This window comes from Rhinoderma darwinii, chromosome 3 (genome assembly GCF_050947455.1).
Source record: "Rhinoderma darwinii isolate aRhiDar2 chromosome 3, aRhiDar2.hap1, whole genome shotgun sequence".
Classification (NCBI taxonomy): Eukaryota; Metazoa; Chordata; class Amphibia; order Anura; family Rhinodermatidae; genus Rhinoderma; species Rhinoderma darwinii.
The window spans coordinates 133,123,173-133,147,125 of NC_134689.1; the positions used below are offsets into that span (position 1 = coordinate 133,123,173).

Genomic DNA, 23,953 nt, shown 5'->3' on the forward strand with positions numbered 1-23,953 from the left:
TGTCAGGTTTGAAGGGCTCTTGCTTTGCCAAAACAGTGGAAATCCATCAAAAGTGACCCCATTTGGGAAACTACACCCCTTGAGGAAATTATCTAGGGGTATAGTGAGCATTTTGACCCCGCAGGTTTTTTGCAGAAATTATTGAAAGTGGGCCATGAAAATGAAAATCTACATTCTTATAAAGAAAATGTAGGTTTAGCTAATTTTTTCTAATTTCCACAAGGACTAAAGGAGAAAAAGCACCACAACGTTTGTAAAGCAATTTCTCCCTAGTAAAACAATGCCCCACATGTGGTAATAAACGGCTGTTTGGACACACGGCGGAGCTTAGAAGGGAAAGAGCGCCATTTGGCTTTTGGAGCTCAAATTTAGCAGGAATGGTTTGTGGAGGCCAGGTCAGATTGGCAAAGCCCCTAAGGGACCAAAACATTGAAAACGCCAAAAAAGTGACTCCATTGAGAAAACTACACCCCTTGAGGAATCCTACTAGGGGTGTAGTGAGCATTTTGACCCTGCAGGTTTTTTTGCAGAAATTATTGAAAGTGGGCCATGAAAATTAAAATCTACATTCTTTCAAAGAAAATGTAGGTTTAGCTAATTTTTTCTCATTTCCACAAGGACTAAAGGAGAAAAAGCACCACAACATTTGTAAAGCAATTTCTCCCGAGTAAAACAATACCCCACATGTGGTAATAAACGTCTGTTTGGACACACGGCGGAGCTTAGAATGGAAAGAGCGCCATTTGGCTTTTGGAGCTCAAATTTAGCAGGAATGGTTTGCGGAGGCCAGGTCAGCTTGGCAAAGTCCCCAAGGGACTAAAACAGTGAAAACGCGAAAAAAGTTACTCCATTGAGAAAACTACACACCTTGAGGAATCCATCTAGGGGTGTGGTAAGCATTTTGACCCCACAGGTGTTTCATAGATTTTATTAGAATTGGGCAGCGAAAATAAAAAAAATCCTTTTTCTTCAATAAGACGTAGTTTTAGCTCCAAATTTTTCATTTTCTCAATCAATAAAGGAAAAAAAGAACCCCAACATTTGTAAAGCAACTTCTCTGGAGTACGGCAATACCCCACACGTGGTCATAAACGGCTGTTTGGGCACATGGCAGGGCTCAGAAGGGAAAGAGCACCATTTGCTTTTGGAGTACAGATTTTGCTGCATTTGGTTTCTGGTCGCTATGTCGCATTTGCAAAGTCCCTGTGGGACCAAAACAGTGGATCCCCCCCAGAAGTGACCCCATTTTGGAAACAACACCCTCAAGGTATTCACCTAGGGGTGTAGTGAGCATGTTAACCCCACAGGTGTTTTGCAGAAATTTGTGTGCACACGATGTGGGAGAGTGAAAATGGGAATTTTTCCTTAGATACGCCAATATGTGGTGCCCGGCTTGTGCCACCATAACAATGCCATAAATGTGGAAGTAAACAGCTGTTTGGGCACACTGTAGGGCTCAGATGGGTGGGAGCGCCATTTGGCTTTTGGAGCGTGGCATTTGCTTGTTAATAGTTTTGTTTGGAGTCTTACTGGTGTTTCCGTTTATAATGTGGGGCATATGTGAGCTGGCAGAGTACATCAGGGGCATAGTCAGGTGGTATAATAATAAGATAGAAAAAATAATAAAATGATCCATAGATGTGTGTTACGCTGTGATCGATCCTTTCTGCACAGGCCGGTGTTGCACTGATAAATGTCCTTCCTTATCCCCCTTTTGGTCCACACTCCGCACCTTTGCAGTTTGGGGAATTTTGCCGGGAAAGTGTTGTCCTGGTATAATATGGGCGCCCTCGCTTCCAGCAGACATGTTTGGGCCCTCCCCTTCCTGGTTCCCTAATTTTAGTGCCTTGATACATCGCCTTTTGAAACAGAAGAATTGTTGCCCTCGGGCTGCACAACTGGATATTTTTCTTTCCTGACTTATTGGAGCCTTAACTAATTTTATTTTTTCATCGATGTAGTAGTATGAGGGCGGTTTTTTTGCGGCACGAGCAGTAGTTTTTATTGGTACCATATTGGGGTACATGCGACTTTTTGATCACTTGTTATCCTTTTTTTGGGAGGCAAGGTGACAAAAAAACAGCAATTCTGGCATAGTTTTTTAGTTTTTTTTATACATCGTTCACCATGCGTTATAAACTACATGTTACCTTTATTCCGCGGGCCAGTACGATTCCGGTGATACCTAATTTATAGAACTTTTTTATAACTTTTTGCACAATAAAATTACTTTTGGAAAGAGAATGTATTTTTTCTGTCGCCATGTTGTGAGAGCCATAACTTTTTAATTTTTTCATCGATAGAGCTGTAGGAGGGCTTGTTTTTTGTGAGACGAGTTATAGATTTTATAGGCACCACTTTTGGATACATGCGACTTTTTGATCACTTTTTATTTCAATTTTTGGAAGACAAAGTGACCAAAAAAACAGCAATTATGGCAGTGTTTTTTAGTTTTTTTTTTTTACGGCATTCACTATGCTGGATAAATAACATAATATTTTTATAGTTTAGGTCGTTACGGTCGCAGCGATACCAAATATGTATGGTTTATTATTTTTACCAATAATAAATGACTTGATAAGGGAAAAAGGGGGAGATTGTGTTTTATTTTATTACTTGAAACTTTTATTGTATGTTTTACAACTTTTATTTTTACTTTTTTTACACTTTTTTTTTTTACACTTTTCTTTAGTCCCACTAGGGGACTTGAATGTCCAACTGTTTGTTTGATGTTCTAATACATTGCACTACCTATGTATTGCAATGTATTGGAACTGTCAGTTGTTCAGTGACAGCAAGCCAATCAGGCTCCGCCTCTGGGCAGAGCCTAATCAGCTTCCGTAATGGCACACAGGAGTCCATTGTTAGGGCTCCTGTTGCCATAGTAGCAGTCGCCAGCCTTGCCATCGCATGGCAGGCTGCCGATTTGCTACAAACCTCTAGGATGCAGCGATCACAATGGATTGCTGCATCAAAGGGGTTAATGCCAAGAATCGGAGCTAGCTCCAGTTCCTGCCGATAGATCGGGGTGTCTGCTGTAGCATACAGCAGACACACACTGCTGATGATGCCGGCTCAGCTTCTGAGCCAAAAGCTGAGCCGGCGCCATCTTGCCGATGGTACCGGAAGCCTTTTAGGCAAAGCCGCCGAGCGGGGCATAAAAGGCTTCCATTGCTGGCCGACCGGGAGGTAAGTATTAGGCCTCCGATCGCCGTTGCAGCCACCGGCAACCCAGCAATCACATTGCTGGGGTACCGGTGGCTAAAAACTCCTCACATGCTGCGATCCCTATTGAACGCAGCATCTGAGGGGTTAATCGGCCGGATCGGATGCTAGCTCCGGTCCTGGCCAATACCTCAGGGTGCCAGCTGTAACATACGGGGTTAATATGAGGAACAAGATGGCAGACATGACAACCATTGGCACTCTGCAATCCTGTCACTGGGGGCGGATAATTGGGTGACAGAGGGGGCATGTAAGCAGTTAAATGGCCGGGATAGGTGTTATCTCTAATCCCAGCTGTTAGTGTGAGGCATCAGCTGTAATATACAGTTGACACAGGCGGCGTATAGGGCAGGGTCAGCCTGTGAGCCCAATTTATACTTCAACTCCTACCGACCATGATGTACATTTACATATAATGTCGGTAAGGGATTAAGGCAATATAGATGTTTCCGTAAAGAGAAAAAATAATAATGACCTCCATTGAAATTGATGAAAGTCCATGGTTTTCAGTGGACTTTAGTCAAGGCATACATACCATAGAGGTCGACCATGCAGTTGCTGTTGGGCCCTTAAGGAGTGGGGGCCCAGCCCTTGTTGCTCCTGGGTGGCATAAACCTGTGAAGGACCCCTCCAGAGGCACGGCATTGTTAGCACACAATGGGTGGGTGGATTGGCCCAATAGTTATAGAAAGGTCTTTAGGGGAAAGCAAACATCAGGCCTTTCTATCCTGTGTCTAGCAGAAACATTCCCTTGAAGGGGCTCTCCCATCCCTGAAGCAGTGTTGGTTCGACTGCTGGAACACCACCAAGCCTGGTCAGCCTTGGTGGTTAGTTTCCTGGTGTTTTTTCTGTTGTTCTCTGTGTTTTCCTGTGCTTGACATGGTTTTCATCTTGATTCTGCTTGATCTGGATTATTTGTGTACCTGATCTTACCTCCTAATACTGATTACTGGACCTGAGGTTGCCCGCCTGTTACCAGTCCAGATCTGTTTTACCACAAAATGGTTCACACCCGCCATCTGCAGCCTGACTGCCTTTGGAACTATCCTGGGGATCACAATCTGTGAATCTCACAAACAAATCCATATCTACTTGCGGGGATTAAGGGTGAAGAACAGGGGATTCTTTAGACTTCACATCCTGGTTAGCCTGCACCAACTCAATAATGGTGCCAGTCATTCATTGTTTGTGCCAACTATCAAACGTCTCCTGTGCTGTGTGCAACTCATTCAACAAGTTTACATGGTGCCACTAAAGTATTTTCCCACTACACTGAGCTACCCTGCTTCACCTTTCCTGAGATATTTCGCTACGCTGTGCTACTCTGCTTTACTTTCCCTGAAATGTCCCTCTGTGCCAATCTGCTAATTTCAAGTTCCAACTACTCTATCTAGGAATCGGCATCCAGGTACGCTGTTGGACTTAACAAGGAGCTCTACAGTGTAACAGTTTCAGCGTTTAAATGCCTAAGTCTCAGATGACCTCATCAGTGCCTTATCCTTGGATTCCCCCTAGGATGCAAATAGATATCCACCATATTGCCTACCACAGATGACCCCTAGATTGTTTTTCAGAAATTAACCTCCCATTGCCTTCTACAGATTACTGACATTGTCATCATGTGACACATATGGGGGTCCAAAAATGAAATGTTCAGGGTCAAATATCCATTTCACCCGTGTGTTTCAAATTGAATTGAAAGCATTAAGGGGGTTGTATGGGATTATAGCAGTTACAAAAAAAATTCATGGACCCTTTATTTTCTAAACTCATACAACAAATATTTGTGAATTATTGCAATTATTTTTATGACTATATGTCTATATCAACTGTTTTACCAAAGCAATGTATACTAATTCTACTTGTCTATAAATATTAACTTCATACATATTTGTTTGCATTAGTACAATTCAGTTTAATCTGAAATCAGATCTAAGTGACTTTCTTGTGAACCTTCATTTTGTGTAGAATGTTGTTTAGCAACTAATATCAAGTTTGCAACTCACAAATGTCTTTACAAAATACTTACTGTTGTTAAATGCTGACTCTAAGAAACATATAGGGAACAATTTAGAAAAGGTTACACTTCCGGTCCCATGAATTACATCTGGAGGTTGGAACAGAGAGGCAGAGAAGGAAAGTATATTGGACAGAGATGGCAAAAAGAACAAGAATAGCATAGGTTCAGGAAGACGTCAGAAATGTTTCTTTTACAGAAATGAGAAAGAAAATTAGGTTAGGTTTTGATAACTTGGTTGATGGCTGTTACGAGCTGACTCATTAATCCAATGTGATATTTGCAGAAGAAATCAGCCACATTGTAGGAAGTGGCAGATAGTCAGCAGTATCTGTGAGCTGGAAAGGATCATTACTCAGAGCAGTGATTTCAGGGTTTATTAAGTTATGGTTGGATTGATTACAGTTTAGTAAATGATTGCCAAGGTTGAAGAAAAGAACACCTCATTCTGTTACTATTCTTTGTTCTCATCACAATATATGACACCTTTTAAGTTATTTTATGTTCCACTTTTGGGAACAGTGCAGGTTCCAGTAGTCAGACCACCACTGATCAAACATGTATGGCTTCTCCTATTGAGATCTCTGAAATCTTTATGGTATCAAAACCCCTTTAAAGTGACTGTCCAACTGTGAACTTAAAAATTATATGTTAGTCAGTATGTATAGATGATGGTCTTCCTCAGTTTGCTGCTTGGCTGTTTTTTTTTTTTTTTTCTTTAAGCTGAGCTCCATAGGGACACAGCCATAATCTTTGAGTACAGCTTAGCTACAGTACCAACAGGGAGTCTGAAAAAGTCTGAAATCCACCTCCTGCCTACTCATTGGTTCAAGCTGCTGCCCTCTCCCTCCTCACTGCAGCTCTGCCTCTTCAGATTGGCTGCTGTGTGCAAACAGAAGTCCAGCGCATGCTCACCATGAAGTCAGTGCATGAAGACCTGATTTCTAGCACTAGCAAGAGCAAAATGATTATAAAGTACAGACTAAAAAAACACAACAAGTGAGAAAAAGATAATCTGGTAATTATCACACACACAATGAGGTAAAAAATCCTAAGGCTCCATGCACACAACCGTATTTTCATCTATCAGTAAATACTGTCCGGAAATACTGACCTGTCGGCATCCGTAATTCTTCCATAGGCTCTGTTCCCATTATGTTTGAGCCCTATGTTCAGTGTATATGTGCAGGGAAAGCTTCCGGCACATACACCAATTTATTTATAGGGCTCCATTTACCCAACTGATGCCTTAAGGGTGTCCTTTTGGCAAATGACGGGCTGGTATACATTTGTCATACAGTATGTCACAGCTTTCAGTCGGAGGTATAATCACATATAAACATAACCTGTGTCACTCTTTGGAATCACTTAATGTCTTGAGCACAGCTAAGCTCAGTAGTAGGTCTGCTTCTCCATCAAGAATGTAATGGTGAAGATTCACTGCAACCTTGTATCTCTCTCTGCAAGTAAACTTTTTATACTTACAAGATCATAGGATTAAAACGCATGTAGAATACAAGTAAAAATACGCCAAACACATCTTCATATGGCAAGAGTATAACTTTTTCAGCTTCTTATAAGGATAAAGGGATACAATGCATTCGGAAAGTCTTCAGACCCTCTTAATTTCTTCATATTTTTCTATATTGAGGCCTTGTGATAAAATCTGCACTCAATACTCAATAATGACAAAGTAAAACAGAACGTTAGTAATCTTTGCTAATTGCTAATTGAAAAGGAAAAACGAAAATATTACATTGACATAATTATTCAGACCCTTTACTCAATACTTAGTTGAAGCACCTTTGGCAGCGATAACAGCCTCCAGTCTTCTTGGGTATGATGCCACAAGCGTTGCACACCTGAATTTGAGGACTTGCTGCCATTCTTTTCTGCAGATTCTATCAAGCTCTGTCAGGCTGAATGGGGACCGTCGGTAGACAGCCATTTTTAGTTCTCTCCAGAGATGTTCGATTGGGTTCAAATCAGGGCTCCTGCCGGGCCACTCAAGGACATTCACATAGTTTTCTCTAAGCCACTCCTGTGTTGTCTTGGCTGTGTGCTTAGGATAATTGATTTGTTGGAAGGTGAGCCTTCGGCCCAGTCTGAGGTCCAGAGCACTCTGGATCAGGTTTTCATTAAGAATATCTCTGTACTTTGCTACATTCATCATTCCCTTAACCATGATCAGTCTCTCTCTTCCAGCCACTGAAAAACACCCCCATAGCATGATGCTGCCATCCACATGCTTCACTGTAGGGATGTTATTAGGCAGGTAATGGGCAGTGCCTGGTTTCTCCCAGACATGACGGTTAGAATTGAGGCCAAAAAGTTCAATCTCGGTTTCATCAGACCACAGAATCTTGTTTCTCACAGTCTGAGAGTCCTTTAGGTGCTTTTTTGCAAACTCGAGAAAGGCTTTCATGTGTCTTTTTCATCGTAGATGCTTCTTTCTGGCCACTCTGCCATAAAGCCCAGATTGGTGGAGTGCTGCAGTGATTGTTGACCTTCTGGAAGTTTCTGCCATTAGCACACAGGATCGTTGGAGCTCAGCCAGAGTTACTATTGTGTTCTTGGTCATCTCTCTTACCAAGGCCCTTCTCCCCGATTACTTAGTTTGGGGGGTGGCCAGCTCTAAGAGTCCTGGTTGTTCCAAACTCCTTTTATTTAAGAATTATGGAGGCCACTTTGCACTTGAGAACTTTAAGTGCAGCAGAATTTTTTTTTTACTCATCTCCAGATCTGTGCCTTCACACAATCCTGTCTCTGGGCTCTACAGGCAGTTCTTTCCACATCATGGCTTGGTTTTAGCTTTGATATGCATTGTCAGGTGAAACCTTATATACACAGGGGTATTTCTTTCCAAATCATGTACAATCAAATTAATTTAACACAGATGGACTCCTATCAAAGTGTAGAAACATTTCAAAGATGAGCTATTGAAATGGGATGCCTCCAGAGCTAAATTTCAAGCCTCATAGTAAAGGGTCTAAATAATTATGTCCATGCGAAATTTGAGTTTTTCATCTTTAATAAATTTGCAAAAAATGCTAAAATTCTGTTTCCACTTGTCATTATGGGGTAATGAGTGCAGAATAAAGGGGAAAAATGTAAAACAAATTTATTTTAACAATATAACAAATTGTGAAAAAAGTGAAAGGGTCTGAAGACTTTCAGAATGCACTGTATAAGTTGGGAAATCGACCCGATGTATACCTTCGACAGAAGACTTAGAAGTAATGAAAAAAAGGGCTAAGTAATGGGTATCCTGAAGAGTCATCTAAACTGTGGCTCCTGCATAGTGACACATAATTTACTCTATTTTGCAACTCTAATGCAGAAGATTTTGGCTGTTGCCCGCATCTACAGGTCCCATTCATAACACTATTAGTATCTGCACAGAATGATACCATGTCCCACTCACTAGATATTACAGGACCCACCAAGGTGATGCACATGGTGGTATTCAGGATGGCCCCATAGTGTACCTGCATATGCCTCTGATTTGACAGAGAGAGACACACGATGGAATCTGTGGGAAACAAATTTGTACCATGCTTCAACATGAATATATCCCTTTTATTTTTACACAAATTAGACCAAACATGGGTGTTTCTGGAAGGTATTGTGAGTAATTCTGAGTGGACTGGGAAGCTGGCTTAACCCCTTTACGACGAAGGATGGATATATCCGTCCTGTGAAGGTGCTAGTTCCCGCAAAAGGAGGGATATATCCGTCCTCTGATCGCGCGGTTACTGCCAGTGTACCCACTCGATCAGCAGCAGGAGCACGGCTGTTATACACAGCCTGGCTCCTGCCGCAACTACCGGAATAGAAGCACGCTCCGATTCCGGTAGTTTAACCCATTAGATGCTGCTGTCAATAGCGGCAGCGACATCTAATGTGTTTGACAGAGGGAGGGAGCTCCCTCTATCACCCCATCGGTGCCCCCGCGAAGAAATCGTGGGGCGACGTTGGGTCTCCATGGCAGCCGGGGGCCTAACAAAGGCCCCCAGGTCTGCCTTCAGCAAATGCCTATTAGGCCATGCCAGAGTTTACACTGACAGGCAATAATGCTGTGGTATAAAAAAAATGTTTTTTTTGCCCAAAAAGTGGTTTTATTTAGTAAAAATTTAAAAACAAATAACACATATATGGTATCCCCGTGATTGTAACGACTTGAACAATAAAATGAACACATTAATTAAACCACCGGATGAACGGTGTCCAAAACAAACGCAAAAAACAAGGACAACATTTTCTCTTTTCTCCCATTCCCCCCATAAAAATTAAATAAAAGTTATTCTATAAGTCCTATGTACCCCAAAATAGTACTAATGGAAACACTTTGGCTCGCAAAAATCAAGCCCACATACGGCCACATTGGCGGAAAAATCAAAAAGTTACGGCTCTTGGAATGCGGCAAAGCAAAAACAAGTAATTTTTTTCTAAAAGGCTTTTTATTGTGCAAACGTAGAAAAACATATAAAACCTTTACATATTTGGTATCCCCTTAATTGTGCCGACCCATAGAATAAAGTTAACATGTTATTTACGCTGCATAGTAAATGGCGTAAATTTATAACGTGAAAATCAATGCTGAAATAGCTGCTTATTTTCAATTCTCTGCTAAAATAAAGTTAATAAAGGTTAATCAATATATTATATGCATCCAAAAATGGTGCAATTACAAAATACAACTCGTCCCGCAAAAACAAGCCCTTATACGGCTATGTCGACTGAATAAAAAAAAAGTAATGCACTTGGAATGCGACCGTGAAAAACCCAAAAATAATCCTTGGTCATTAACGTGCAAAATGGCCTGGTCATTAAAGGGTTAAAAATGTCCCGCATATGGGATTTCATTGTTTTAATATATGCAGATGCAGTATTACGAAGCAGAGCATGATGTTTGAAGGAAGCCAGACATGAAGTGCAATACTGATGACATGTAGTGTACTTCATGCAACGTTATTTGCTGCCATGCACTCAGAATTGCCGTATGCATAAGGCCTTACAATATTTCCTTAGAATTTTGTGATCCATGACACAAATCTGAGGTAATATGGTACCATGCTACTGAAAAGCAAACGTGAGAAGCTTTAAAAAAAATGGATCCCAGAAAAGGGGTGGGAGAAGCATGTAAATATCAAACTTTCAATTTTTGCTTGCAGATTCACTTTATTCTTCTTCTATATGTCTAAAATTTTATAGGTAAATCAACTGAAATATTTCCTCTAAAAATCTATATTATTCTTTATAGTGACTCCATTGCCAACAACTACAGCCCTGCAGCCAGAGACTTTTCAACACATTCTGTCTACAAACTTAGCACTATCAATGGTAAGAGCTTTTCAAGAATATGTATATGAGATTTTGTTTTTATTATTTGCACTAGTTTTGATCAATGTGTGTGTGTGTGTGTGTGTGTGTGTGTGTGTGTGTGTGTTGTGTGTGTGTGTGTGTGTGTGTGTAACATGTACACAGATTTAAAGAGACTCTGTCACCACATTATAAGTGCCCTATCTCCTACATAAGGAGATCGGCACTGTAATGTAGGTGACAGTAATGCTTTTTATTTTAAAAAACAATCTTTTTTCACAATGTTAGGAGCGATTTTGGTTTATGCTAATGAGCTTTCTTAATGCCCAAGTGGGCGTACTTTTACTTTCGACCAAGTGGGCGTTGTACAGAGGAGTGCATGACGCTGACCAATCGGCATCATGCACTCCTCTCCATTCATTTACACTGCACTAGCGATATAGATATATCACTATGTGCAGCTACATACACAAGCCCTAACATTACTACAGTGTCCTGATAATGAATACACATGAAATCCAGCCTGGACGTCATGTGTACTCAGAATCCTGACACTTCTGACTCTTTTTTTGTGAGATTACGGCAAGTGAAACCAAATCTCGCGAGATCACGGAGGTAAACGAGATTTCGTATCCGTTGCTGGAATCTCACAGAAAAGAGTCAGAAGTGTCAGGATTCTGAGTACACATGACGTCCAGGCTGGATGGTCATGTGTATTCATTATCAGGACACTGCAGTAATGTTAGGGCTTGTGTATGTAGCTGCACATAGTGATATAACTATATCGCTAGTGCAGTGTAAATGAATGGAGAGGAGTGCATGATGCCGATTGGTCAGCGTCATGCACTCCTCTGTACAACGCCCACTTGGTCGAAAGTAAAAGTACGCCCACTTGGGCATTAAGAAAGCTCATTAGCATAAACCAAAATCGCTCCTAACGTTGTGAAAAAAGATCGTTTTTTTAAATAAAAAGCATTACTGTCACCTATATTACAGCGCCGATCTCCTTATATAGGAGACAGGGCACTTATAATGTGGTGACAGAGTCTCTTTAATAGCTACATTATTAAAGAGTTAAGCTGGAAGTATGTTTTATTATTTAATTGTCAGTCCTTATAGTGATGGTTTATTAGCTTAATTTTAAGTGTATTATATTTATCCATCCATCTAAAGCTACACAATATATATTATTTTTTTTTGTCATTTATGCTAATATGTACATAAACACTGAAGGGGATTTATGGGACTGGCCTGTCCTTACAATATCTGATGGTGGACACGTTGTTTGCTGGTACTTCAGCTCAGTCTCACTTGAGTTGCTAAGAGCTGCAGTACCTGGCACAGTCACAACCTTGTATGGTACTGTACTTTAGTAAACAATTAACAGGAGCAATGTATCTTCTTCATACAGCAGATTGGTGGGGGTGCAGGGAGTTGGACCTCCACTGATCAAATATCCTAAGGATATGTCAGTCCCCCCACCAATCTGATGCATAGGCCATCAATATTACATTCCCAGGAAAAACTGAGAACTGATGTTTTTGTTCCTTTAGACAAGCTATGAAAATTCTACAGTATGTAATGTTATGTAAAAAGTCAATACATACAGAACATAATGTATTATTTATAGAACTAATAGGATAATCTCACTTTTACTGTAGTTATAAGTGGCTGGCCCCATTTATATAGGATGAACTGATATAATGATTTGTTGTCTTTTTAGAGCATTCAGTTCTGTGCCGGCGAGAGAATCCAGATGGATTGTTATGTCAGAAACCTCCTTATCAGGATCTTCGGATTGTCAAGAAAAAGAATGCATTGCATAAAATGAGAAAGAGAAAGTAAGTTCTATCTAGTTGTCCTTTTTTTTTAATGATATCCTGTGAATTCAATGAAAGATGATTCCTAAGATACTAGTTTCAAATGTCATGTACCCTATTCCAATGCCTGGTGCATGAGATGAAAATTATACTGTGCATGCTTTAAGCCTTGGTTATAAATGAGATGTGGCACAGATTGGCTAAAAAGGTGGCACTCAACAGAGGTAGTATGGGGAGATGTTACCCAATTGAAAGCTCTTTAATATCAATGGTTTCCCTATTGGTTTAAGAAGGATTTCCTCTTGAGTAAAACATGTGATTGAGTGTGATATTTATTGCATGCTATATTTTTCCATTTTAGCTGTCATATTGTCATATAAAGGACAACATTTCAATGAATTTAACGCAAAGCATACAATAGTCTGGTAATAAGAGGTTTGAGAATCACATGTATAGTTTTTGAAATTGCTCCTGCTTTTGGGTACACAGAAATGTTATCTTTTCTTTTTTATTATTCTATTTATTTTTAGTCACAGGAGGCATAACCTTCAATAATATCTATTACTATTGCTACTACTTTCAAGATTTTTTTTTTATTTTTTTCATCCGAAATAATGAGTATTAAATTCAGTGGCATTTAATTTTGTTTTACAATTAAAGAAAATGATATTAAAAGGTTTAGCTATAATTACATGGTCTTTAGAGTTATTTGTGGGCTATTGAGTCAATAGTAGCATATATATATATATATATATATATATATATATATATATATATATATATATATATATATATATATACAGAATTATATTTCATATCGACAGTAAAACATATTATTAAAATCTACTAAAGGTCTCATAAGCAGGCCATACACGTCAGATAGCTGTTGGTGATACTTGTTCAGCCAATAACTATTACCACCTCCCCATAAACATACCCAAACTTCTCCATAAACATGCAGACTGGGCTCTGGCAGTAGCTTATTTCCTAGCAAAACAATCTGGAGGCCCCATATACATTTATATTATTGGCGGATCCTGCTGGTTTTGGTAGGATCTGCCAACATTAATCAAATATGTTTGAGCAGCTTTAGTCTTATAGAACACTTGGGGCACTGAATAATACACTACAATGTTCTCCTTTTCTAGCTTTGATAAGACAGGGTACACGGGAAGAGGATGGGACACAGGACAGGGGGTGGTTACTTATAGAAACCAGTGTGCAATTCTGTCAATACAGTCTCCCATTGTGTAGTTTTACAGTTATTGGGAGCTTTTCTAATCAGTAATCCTACTGATCAATACAGAACATAACTCCTTCAACATTGAAATGAAAGCTATTGAATTAAATATCATGTAATGTTCTGTGAAGGCTGAAAAATATATTTGTTCATGCATCAGAAAACATTCTAATTATGCATAGAATACATAACAATATAGACACTATGATTTTTGTTTATACTGTTAAGAGGATACAAACATAAAAAACAAGAGATCAACACTTCAACCTTCACTATATACACCTGAAGAAGTAACCACCTGTGGACCTATTTTTCGTGGTGCTCTGCAAAACAGTATACTGTGGCAATTGCCGATACTTTATGTCCTTTTATTGACCAATTTTTTTCAACCATATTCTCACGATCCTCAGCCCGTGATATACTTTTAGTCGAGGAATTTATTAAGACTGGCCTTTCATATGCCAGTCTTAATATAAAGTAAGTTGGAGTAAAATGCGGCTAATTTATGAACAGGCACATGCCTCTCAATAAATTAGATTGTCACGAAGGGTCTGTGGACCCACTGGGCCATACCGCCTTAGCGGTAAGGCAGCTGGCCACCAGGCAGCAGGTGAGAGTCTATAGTTCTATAGGTACCTGTGGCAGCTCAGACAGCAGCAGGGCAGGCTCGGCTGGGACTAGGTAGCAGGCGGGCGTCAGACGAGGTGAAGCAGGTCAGACGTGGATGCAGCACGGCACGACTTCGGCACAGCTAAGCACTAGACCAGGAATGTATGGATTGCTAGGAACAGGAGCAGGAACTGGAACAGGTATAGGTACAGGTACTGGAACAGGTAACACACTAGGAGGCCATCACATAGACAAACTAGGGAACACAACAACGCTCAGGGTACTCACGGGTCAAAGTTCGTCCACAATGTCCGGTGCGCGGGCTGCCCCTTTAAGAGCGGGCACGAGCATGCGTGCGCACCCTACGGGATCAGGCTGAGGTGAGTGGACGCAAGCGTGGGCATCTCTTGAGGAGGAGGCTGGGTCCAGCGCTTGCCGACTCCTGACTGCGGCATTACATAGATGCATCTCTGGCCATCCGTGTGCCAGAATGTGAACTCTACGCCAGTCATGAGTTGGTTTGTATATGCACAATAATTTACGCCAGTTTCTGAAGGAAATTATGATACATTTGTTTGGCCGCGGGTGTCCCTTCCCCCTTCGGCTAAGCTCTGTCCACCTTTTAGAAAAGTGGCGTAAGTGGTGCAAATGGCACAAAAGTAGCTATTGTTTCTGGAAATTGTGACTTTTGTGCTGTTTTGCGAGTTTTCTTTGCCGAAAAACTGTAGTGGAAAAGTTAATGAATTCCCTCTTAACGTTAAAATAGATTGGTCAATAAATGGAAAGTTTTGGTGAGTGCCGCAGTACTTCTTACTATTTTGTATAAATATAAAACGGTGGCAATTTGCTCCCAGTTCAGGTTCTATACACTGCCATATGCGTATATTAGTAAGGAAAACAATCAGTGACTTTTTCGCTTTACATACATTGAGTGGGCAAGTATTCCTAGCAATGATTTCAGACTATAGTGCAATATATCAGGCCGCAATACACCATAGTTTTAAAGAAGGGTCATTTATTTTACCTCTAAGTATGTGAAGTTAATTTAGCATTAAGAGGTCTTGATTAATTGACTGGATAGGTGTAGAGGGAAGAGGGGTGAGAGTGATGCGAAGGGGGCAGATGGTAAAGAGAAGGAGGCAGAGGGTCACAATTTCTTATCATTTTCGGTCATTTACACTGCCATATACTAGTATTATTAAGGAAATGTCAGTGAAATTACCACATTAAATTCACCAACTCAGTGGCCGAGTGATCCTAGAAATTTTTTCACAATATTATGCAGGAATACTCCATGGTACTAGAGAAGGCTAATTTATTATACCTTTAAGTGAGTTGTGTTAATTTAGCAGTAAGAGATCTTCATTAAACATCTTGGTAGGGGTAGAGGGCCATGAATTAATTACAAGAACAGGTTATGCTCTAAAAATATAATAATGTGAGGTAAAAAATGCTTAAATCTAAATTGTTTCTCAATACTTCTTGTTCCCCATCACATTTAATAGGTTGTAATATTATAATTTGAAGTACACACAATTTACTATGTCTGCATAAAATCTTTGCATCCATGTAAATGTACTTCTAAATTGTTTTTGATATTTTTATCTGCTCGATGTGTCTTTATTTTCCGTATATGTCTCGCTTTTACATTATTCAGATTTTACTGTTATTCTTAGATACTTCATTCCACATTATCGTAGATTTTATTCAGTGCGCCAGATAATAGGACAAAGCTCATCAATAATAGATGCAGTTAATGACTAGGGCAATATTTGCAGACACAAATAATTGCAAGCTGAGGAGTAGTAAAGCGAATTGCTGCACATAGATGTTAAAATTTCAAAGTCGTCTGAGGAGAAATCATAAATTAAACTCATAAATCTTCCCAGTCTTTAGCAGAGTCAAGCACTAGTTCAGTGTGTGCTATACTAAATCGAAAGTTGCAAAAAGTTTATTGAAGCTCGTTTTGGCAAAACTTCCTTGGGTCTGATGCTCTGCACAGTCTGTTTTACAGTGCAGACTTCTTAGTAACAATGTGTACAAATCACACTCATCGTCTTGTTTTTATTAAAAATAGAAAATTACTGCAGTGTAAAGTGGAAATGTGGATGAAGAACAATATTGCACTGTCAGTCAATGTATTTTCAGGGTGTCTTCCGAGTAGAAACTCAACAATTTGCTCCTGCTGAAATAAACACATTTAATATGGCCAATATTTTGTGCCAGAACAGCGGATTGTCAGGGATGTTATGTGAAAGTGCAATTTGTGTTGACAAGGATTGTTTAAAAACAGTAAAACATAGTTATAAAGAATAGAAAAAAAAATTGTATATTCCATTCATACTTGAAGACATAGCAGGAGAAAATCCAAAGTTAAAGTAATATTACTTCAAAAGAAAAGGTAAAGATAGATAGATAGATAGATAGATAGATAGATAGCTGATAGATAATTGATAGATACATCAATATTATATAGACAGATATATATTAGATAGATAAATACTAGATAGGTACATATTAGATAGATAAATGTTGTAATGCCTGCGGTTGCTGACCGGTGGCATTCCCAATTTACCATTTGCCGCGACCGCAGGACACTGAAGCCTTACCGGCGTCTCCTTTCTCGGCTGATGCCCATAGCGTGCGCCCACACCAACCTACCTGCCATTTATTACAGATATTAGATAGATAGAGAGATAGATAGATAGATATTAGATACATATTAGATAGATAGATAGATAGATAGGTACACAAAAAATGTCAACCGCACAGTCCAGGTCTCATAAAAATGAGGGTACAAGCCCGCCAGGGTATATATTTTTTTAAAAAACAGGCAGCACTCAAAAAGTTGTAGCAAAATTAGAAAAGGTGCTTTCTTCCATCAATCCAATACAAGCTTGAAAAAGGCTCTATTGAAGAGCTGAAACGTTGCTGTATTGGATTGATGGAATAAAGCACCTTTTCTAATTTTGCTACAACTTTTTGAGTGCTGCCTGTTTTTTTTAAAAATAGATAGATAGATATCAACGCCCAGCACAAGGGCGGGAATTACGCTCGTCTGAATGAGCCCTAAGTCTATCATGTGTGATACTGTCTGCTGGGACCATGTATCTAAGTCCATCATGTATGATACGGTCTGATGAGACAATGCATCTAATTCTCTCCAGCGGTGTAGTTATAGGAGCCTTAGTCTTAGGCCTCATTTACACGAGCGTAATATACGCGCGTGCGACGCGCGTGCTTTTCACGCGTGTCGTACACACCTATATTACTCTATGGGGCAGTGCAGACAATGCGTGAATTTTGCGCAGCGCGAGTGCGTTGCGTAAAACTCACAACATGTTCTATAATCATGCGTTTTTCGCGCATCGCGCACCCATTGAAGTCAATGGGTGCGTGAAAACCACGAAGGTCGCACGGAAGCACTTCCGTGCGAACTGCGTGATTCGCGCAAGAGCTGTCAAACTGAATGTAAACAGAAAAGCACCACGTGCTTTTCTGTTTACAAACATCCGAACGGAGTGTCTTAGAGATGAGCGAACCGAACTTCACCGGGTTCGGCCGAGCTCGTTTTGACCAAACCCGGCAGGAGACAGTCATTGTCCAGGGTGCTGAAAGAGTTAAACTGGTTCAGCACCCTGGACAGTGACTTCCGATCCCAATATACGTGAACGTGTAAAAAAAAAAAAAGTTCTGACTTACCGATAACTCCCGGCTTCTTCCTCCAGTCTGACCTCCCGGGATGACAATTCAGTCCAAGTGACAGCTGCGGCCAATCACAAGCCAAGCACAGGCTGCAGCGGTCACATGGACTGCCGCGTCATCCAGGGAGGTGGGGCCAGATGTCAAGAGAGGCTCGTCACCAAGGACGCCTCACCAAGGCAACGGCCGGGAAGTGCTCGGTAAGTACGAACCTCTTTTTTTTTAAACAGGTTACTCGATATGGTGATCGGAATTCACTGTCGAGGGTGCTGAAAGAGTTACTGCCGATCAGTTAACTCTTTCAGCACCCTGGACAGTGACTGACTTCGACTAGCCTCATCTCTATGATGGTGGCTGCACGAAAATCACGCAGCCGCGCATCATACACTGATGACACACGGAGCTGTCAAGTGCCTTTTGCGCACGCAAAACGCTGCGTTTTTTGCGTGCGCAAAATGCACACGCTCATGTAAATGAGGCCTTATAGATATGCTATCTCCGATATGTATGTAAAAAATTTATTTATTTTTCGAGGGGGCGGGGGGGGTAAATATATGTCTCGGGGCTTGTGCCCCTGATCTTTTAAGACCCTAGCAACTCCCCTGGATAGATATGAGATAGATAGATAGATAGATAGATAGATAGATAGATAGATAGATAGATAGATAGATAGATAGATAGATAGATAGATAGACAGGCTTTGAAATACATTTTGAATGGCATGTCATTATTTTGTTCATTTTTAAACTGAACTAGAAATACTGGTGCACTAAATACCTTGCGACCCAACGTAATATAATGTATTCACACATGGCAGTGTCATATGCAGTTTTGCAACTTTTACTATACTGTTTAAAAAAAGCCATTTCAAAATATCAGGCAAAAATCACATCATACAGCCTTATAGAACAGAATACAGGGCTTCATGAACGCAACTTTAAAAGTTAATCCATGGGTTCATTCACATGTGCCTTTTTGAAGGGTTATTTTGCTATAATGCTGCGGTTTCTTAAAACAGTGCAGTTTTTACAAAGATTTAGGAAAAATTGTGGCAAAAAATTACATTACATTACATAATGGCATGTGTGACTACAACCCAATAACCAATTAGCATTTAAACATGATTAATTAAAAGATGAAATAAGGCTAGGTTCACATAGTGTTTGAGCATCCTGTTCATATGTCCTTTTTTTATTATGGAAAAAAAAAGAATGTCATACAGGATGGTGTGGCTGAAAGTATCCTGTAGCATCCTGTAGCATCCTGTTGCCATAGACTTGCATTGTACAGGAAAAATGGATCCTTCAATATTCAGATGTTCAACAGGACCGAAAATAGGACCTGTCTCTGTTTGACTGTACTGTAAAAAACGGACCCTGACGGAAACAAACAAAACTTTTTGGCATGACAAAAACCCATTGAAGCCAATGGATCCGTTAACAGATACATGTTTTAGAAAACATTAAAAAAAGTCAAATGGACATTTCAACAGGATAGCCAAATATCATGTGAACCTAGCCTAAGGTGTTTTTACAGTATGCATTTTGTTGTAGCATTGTGTCAAAATACAATACAAAACTGAATATGGTTTTTATGGAAAACGTTGTGGCGTTTAAAAGTAGTTATTGGCTTTGCAGTTTTTACGGCTGTATTATACATCTATGCTTCGAAATGAAAGTCACATGTTCATGACTTTAGCTACCCTCCATGGACTTCTATAAACTGCAGCTGTCACACTGCAAACATCTACATATGGTCCCAGCCTGATAGGTAGTTCATGTCTCTCCTTCAGTAATGCACTTGGCGTCCCTGTGTGAACCCACCTGGTTTGCTATTTTCTTAGGTGGATATTCCCAAATGCCGCGTGCCATAGTGTTGCACTATTGTTTTATAAACTAAAGGATGCTGTAATGATTGTGTATAACAAGTAGGCGAACAGGTGTGTGATGTAAAGTGCACCCATAAGTACACCGAGGCTATTATGTCTTATTTCAATAAAAAGTAAGCACGCTAATTTACCAACTTGCTAATTTATGTAAAGATAGCATTTGGCACTTCTGCAGAAAATTACCCATGTGTGTGTCTCCTAAGGCAGATTGCATTTGAAAACTGAAAAGCAATTCTCCGTTGTGGCTTGTACCATCAGATTTGGCATAGTATAAAATAAATAGGCATATTTTGTTTATCTTCGTATCTCATAAACATGCATAATTTTAAACACCCCCTTATCTAGCTCAGTACCTCAGTACATCAATATATTTAGTCTCTGTTGGATATACGCACATGCATAATAAAACTAGTCTTCCTCGAATTATGTCGTCTAGATAGGGAGATATGTAACAATTCCTATTTCTGAACAAATGGAAAACACTATATAAAGAATATTACACACAATGACTTACAGATCATTAATTTTCTAAAGATTGTTCCATCAGGAATATAAAATATTTTTACTAATTATAAAATTAAAATGATATGAAGAGTTCAGTATCCAGCTTTACTCGAGGCAGTACTATAGGAATCATTTGTAGATATTATTATTACTATTATATTTTGAAGTTCATATACACATATTTTAAGTTTGGTGTATTTTACTGAAAGTATATTTGGAGGAACAATATAAAGTCTGTTTATTAAATATATTTTTGGGATAAGGGGATTATATTTAAAATAAACAACAACTACACTCGTGTACATCTTCGGGTGCAGCCACAGCAGTTAACTCCTCAGACCACTATCATAATGTAGTGGCTTCCATGGTCGGACTGGCCCACCAAAGTACCAAAGGATCCCCCGATGGAACCAGGCTATGGCACAAAAATGGGCTCCAAATGTCTATTAGAAGACTTCATTTCGAGCTGACTTTGGAGCCAATCACTTGCTACTAGGGTCTATTTCTAATGATTTGGTTTACAAATAACCTATTAGCCTTTATTGATATGTATGTATAAAGATAATAACAATTTTTACAATGTAATTAAAGTGGATGTGCACATGTATTGTACAGATGAAACAATCTGTCACTAGTGGTTTCTCATGTCACTCTGGCTTCGAAATTTTTGTAGTATGTGGTTACTCTACTAATCATAACGATAGATCACATACGAGATCCACATGTGAATGTCTCAGTTTGTCAGTGTGACAGGAGCAGAACTCATTGACTACCATTTGTACAGTGTGACTACATGGAGCTTATCTGCAGTGGCCATTGCTGACACCTATGTATTTGGCTCCTAGTCCAGTGTTGAGCAGTAAACTTGTTTTGGAGATTAAGATCAAATGAGCACCAGTCTAATAAATGAGCAGGGACTAACAGAAAGGGATTGTCTGAAGCAGACAATACATTCAGGGATGGACATAATATATGTGCAACATGTGGAGTTGCACATTAGTATGTAAGGAGATCCACTTCCATTTCCTAAGCAGTTTCCTATAGTCTATGAGATTACATGTAAGTGACTGAACAAATTAATTCCATGGCTCACAATTTCTGATGCATTGTTAGAGAGACATAAGGGGTACTATATGAGAAGCTATTTGAGAACATGGATCTCAAATGCTTTTTGCACTGGGGCCCTCTGCTGTCTGTGTTCCCCCTAAATAGGCTGAATAAAATAAAGTAGGCAATGTCAATATGATGACCTTGATCTAGGATCCAATTCACGCAAAATAGAAGAAAAGATGGCAGCACTCCAGGAATTTGAATACACATGATGTGATTAGTTCACTCATGTAGAATAATACAACCTTTCATCCCTATATATATATAAATGTTCAAATATTTTAAACCGAACATGCTCACTTCAGTTCTCAGAATGCCATTACATTGGACATGGCTGTGTTTTACACATGATCTCTATGATTCCCTATGAATTGGCGAGTGAATGGCTGTCTCTCCTCCACTGCAGTTGTACACAATTGTTAGCAATGACCTATTAATGTTTTTAATATTTTTACCACTGTTGTGTACACAATCACTTGTGTTATATGCACTATATAAATGCTATGCACTTTATACATTGATCATATCTATGATGTACTGTATATGTACTCCTATGATTGTATGCACTGTGTCACTTTCATGTTTTAATTATCATTAATGATGTAACTAGTTCACATGTCTTAAATACTCTGTTCACATGTAAAAAAAAAAGTACCATGGTGGAACTGAAGTGTCGCTAGGCTTTAAAGAGGCTCTGTCACCACATTATAAGTGCCCTATCTCCTACATAATGTGATCATTAGTGTTCCAAAGTCCTGTTTTCAGATGAAAGTAAATTTTGCATTTCATTTGGAAATCAAGGTCCCAGAGTCTGGAGGAAGAGTGGAGAGGCACTCAATCCAAGTTGTTTGCGGTCCAGTGTGAAGTTTCCACAGTCAGTGATGGTTTGGGGAGCCATGTCATCTGCTGGTGTTGGTCCACTGTGTTATATCAAGTCCAGAGTTATCACAGTCGTCTACCAGGAAAGTTTAGAACACTTGATGCTTCTCTCTGCTGACAAGCTTTATGGAGATGCTGATTTCATTTTCCAGCAGGACTTGGCACCTGCCCACACTGCCAAAAGTACCAATACCTGGTTTAATAACCACAGTATCACTGTGCTTGATTGGCCAGCAAACTCGCCTGACCTAAACCCCATAGAAAATCTATGGGGTTTTGTCAAGAGGAAGATGAGACACCAGACCCAACAATGCAGACGAGCTGAAGGCCGCTATCAAAGCAACCTGGGCTTCCATAACACCTCAGCAGTGCCACAGACTGATCGCCTCCATGCCACGCCACATTTATGCAGTAATTCATGCATAAGGAGCCCCGACCAAGTATTGAGGGCATATACTGTACATACCTTTCAGTAGGCCAACATTTCCGTTTTAAAATACATTTTTGAAAATGGGCTTATATAATTTTCTAATTTTCTGAGAGACTAAATTTTGGGTTAGCCATAATCATCAACATTAAAATAAAGAAATGCCAGAAATAGATCACTCTGTGTGTATTGAATCTATATAATATAGGAGTTTTACTTTTTGAATTGAAGTACTGAATTTTTTTTGGGGGGATGATATATGTATATACCGTATATACACTATATAGACAAAAGTATTGAGACACCTCTTAATCATTGAATTTGGGTGTTTCGTTCAGTCTTATTGCCACAGGTGTGTAAAATCAAGCACCTAGACATGCAGTCTGCCTTTACGAACATTTGTGAAAGAATGGGTCATTCTAAAGATCTCACTGAATCCGGGCGTAGTACTCTAATAGGGAAAAACTAATTATGACCCTGGGTAGTCAGCAGGTACAATATATATGATCAATAGAAGGAATGCCTGCAGGCAGACGGAACCCTTTTTCCTGACCACCCAATAGCAATAGAAAAAGCATATAAATTTTATTAAGCTACATATAGCAAAAGACAGACCACATACATGAGTTTAAAACTATCACTGCCAGAAGCCGAAGTAGGAGTAATTCGCTGGAGGAACCAGCAAGGTATTACAACAACCAGGAGTAAATGCTGACTGACATACAGCAAGTCAGTCTATCAGGCAGTAAACACCATATAACTAGGTAGAGACAATATATTCGGCTAAGGTAGGAAATTAAAACAATTAGAGCCCCCCGACATGTTTCGCTAACAGGTAGCGTCCTCAGGCGTACATGGAGCTAATGGCGGCGCGGCGAGAAAACTGATCCTCTTATGGGAGTGTGGAATGACGTTAGTAAGGGGCGGGTAGAGAAACAACCCGCCAATAGAGCGGAGCAAAACACATCAACCATCAGAAAGAACTGACCAACCAATAGAAGACGGCGTATTAGAGGACCAATGATAGACGGCGGGCCGCGCAGGCGCACAGCCGAAACGGCCAGATCAGTCCAGATACTGCGCGCATGCGCAGTAAGACAAAAAAGGGACTTAGAAGGATGCTGAGAGAAACAAGGATATGACAGATCGGCGCAAGCGCCGTAGATGTCATCCTGGACTCAGTGCAGGGAGCAATCAGTGCTCCCCGCTA

The 23,953-nt window shown here is 39.9% G+C and overlaps 1 protein-coding gene across 1 annotated transcript in view; it reads left to right on the top strand.

Annotated features, from left to right (window-relative positions):
- LOC142750387 (dynein axonemal heavy chain 3-like) overlaps positions 1–23,953 on the top strand; it is a 1,255,980-nt gene that overhangs the window by 168,483 nt on the left and 1,063,544 nt on the right. Inside the window, exons 3-4 of the mRNA XM_075859390.1 lie at positions 10,506–10,585; positions 12,288–12,405. Coding sequence (XP_075715505.1) covers positions 10,506–10,585; positions 12,288–12,405 — 198 coding nt within the window. The remainder of the gene's footprint in view (positions 1–10,505; positions 10,586–12,287; positions 12,406–23,953) is intronic.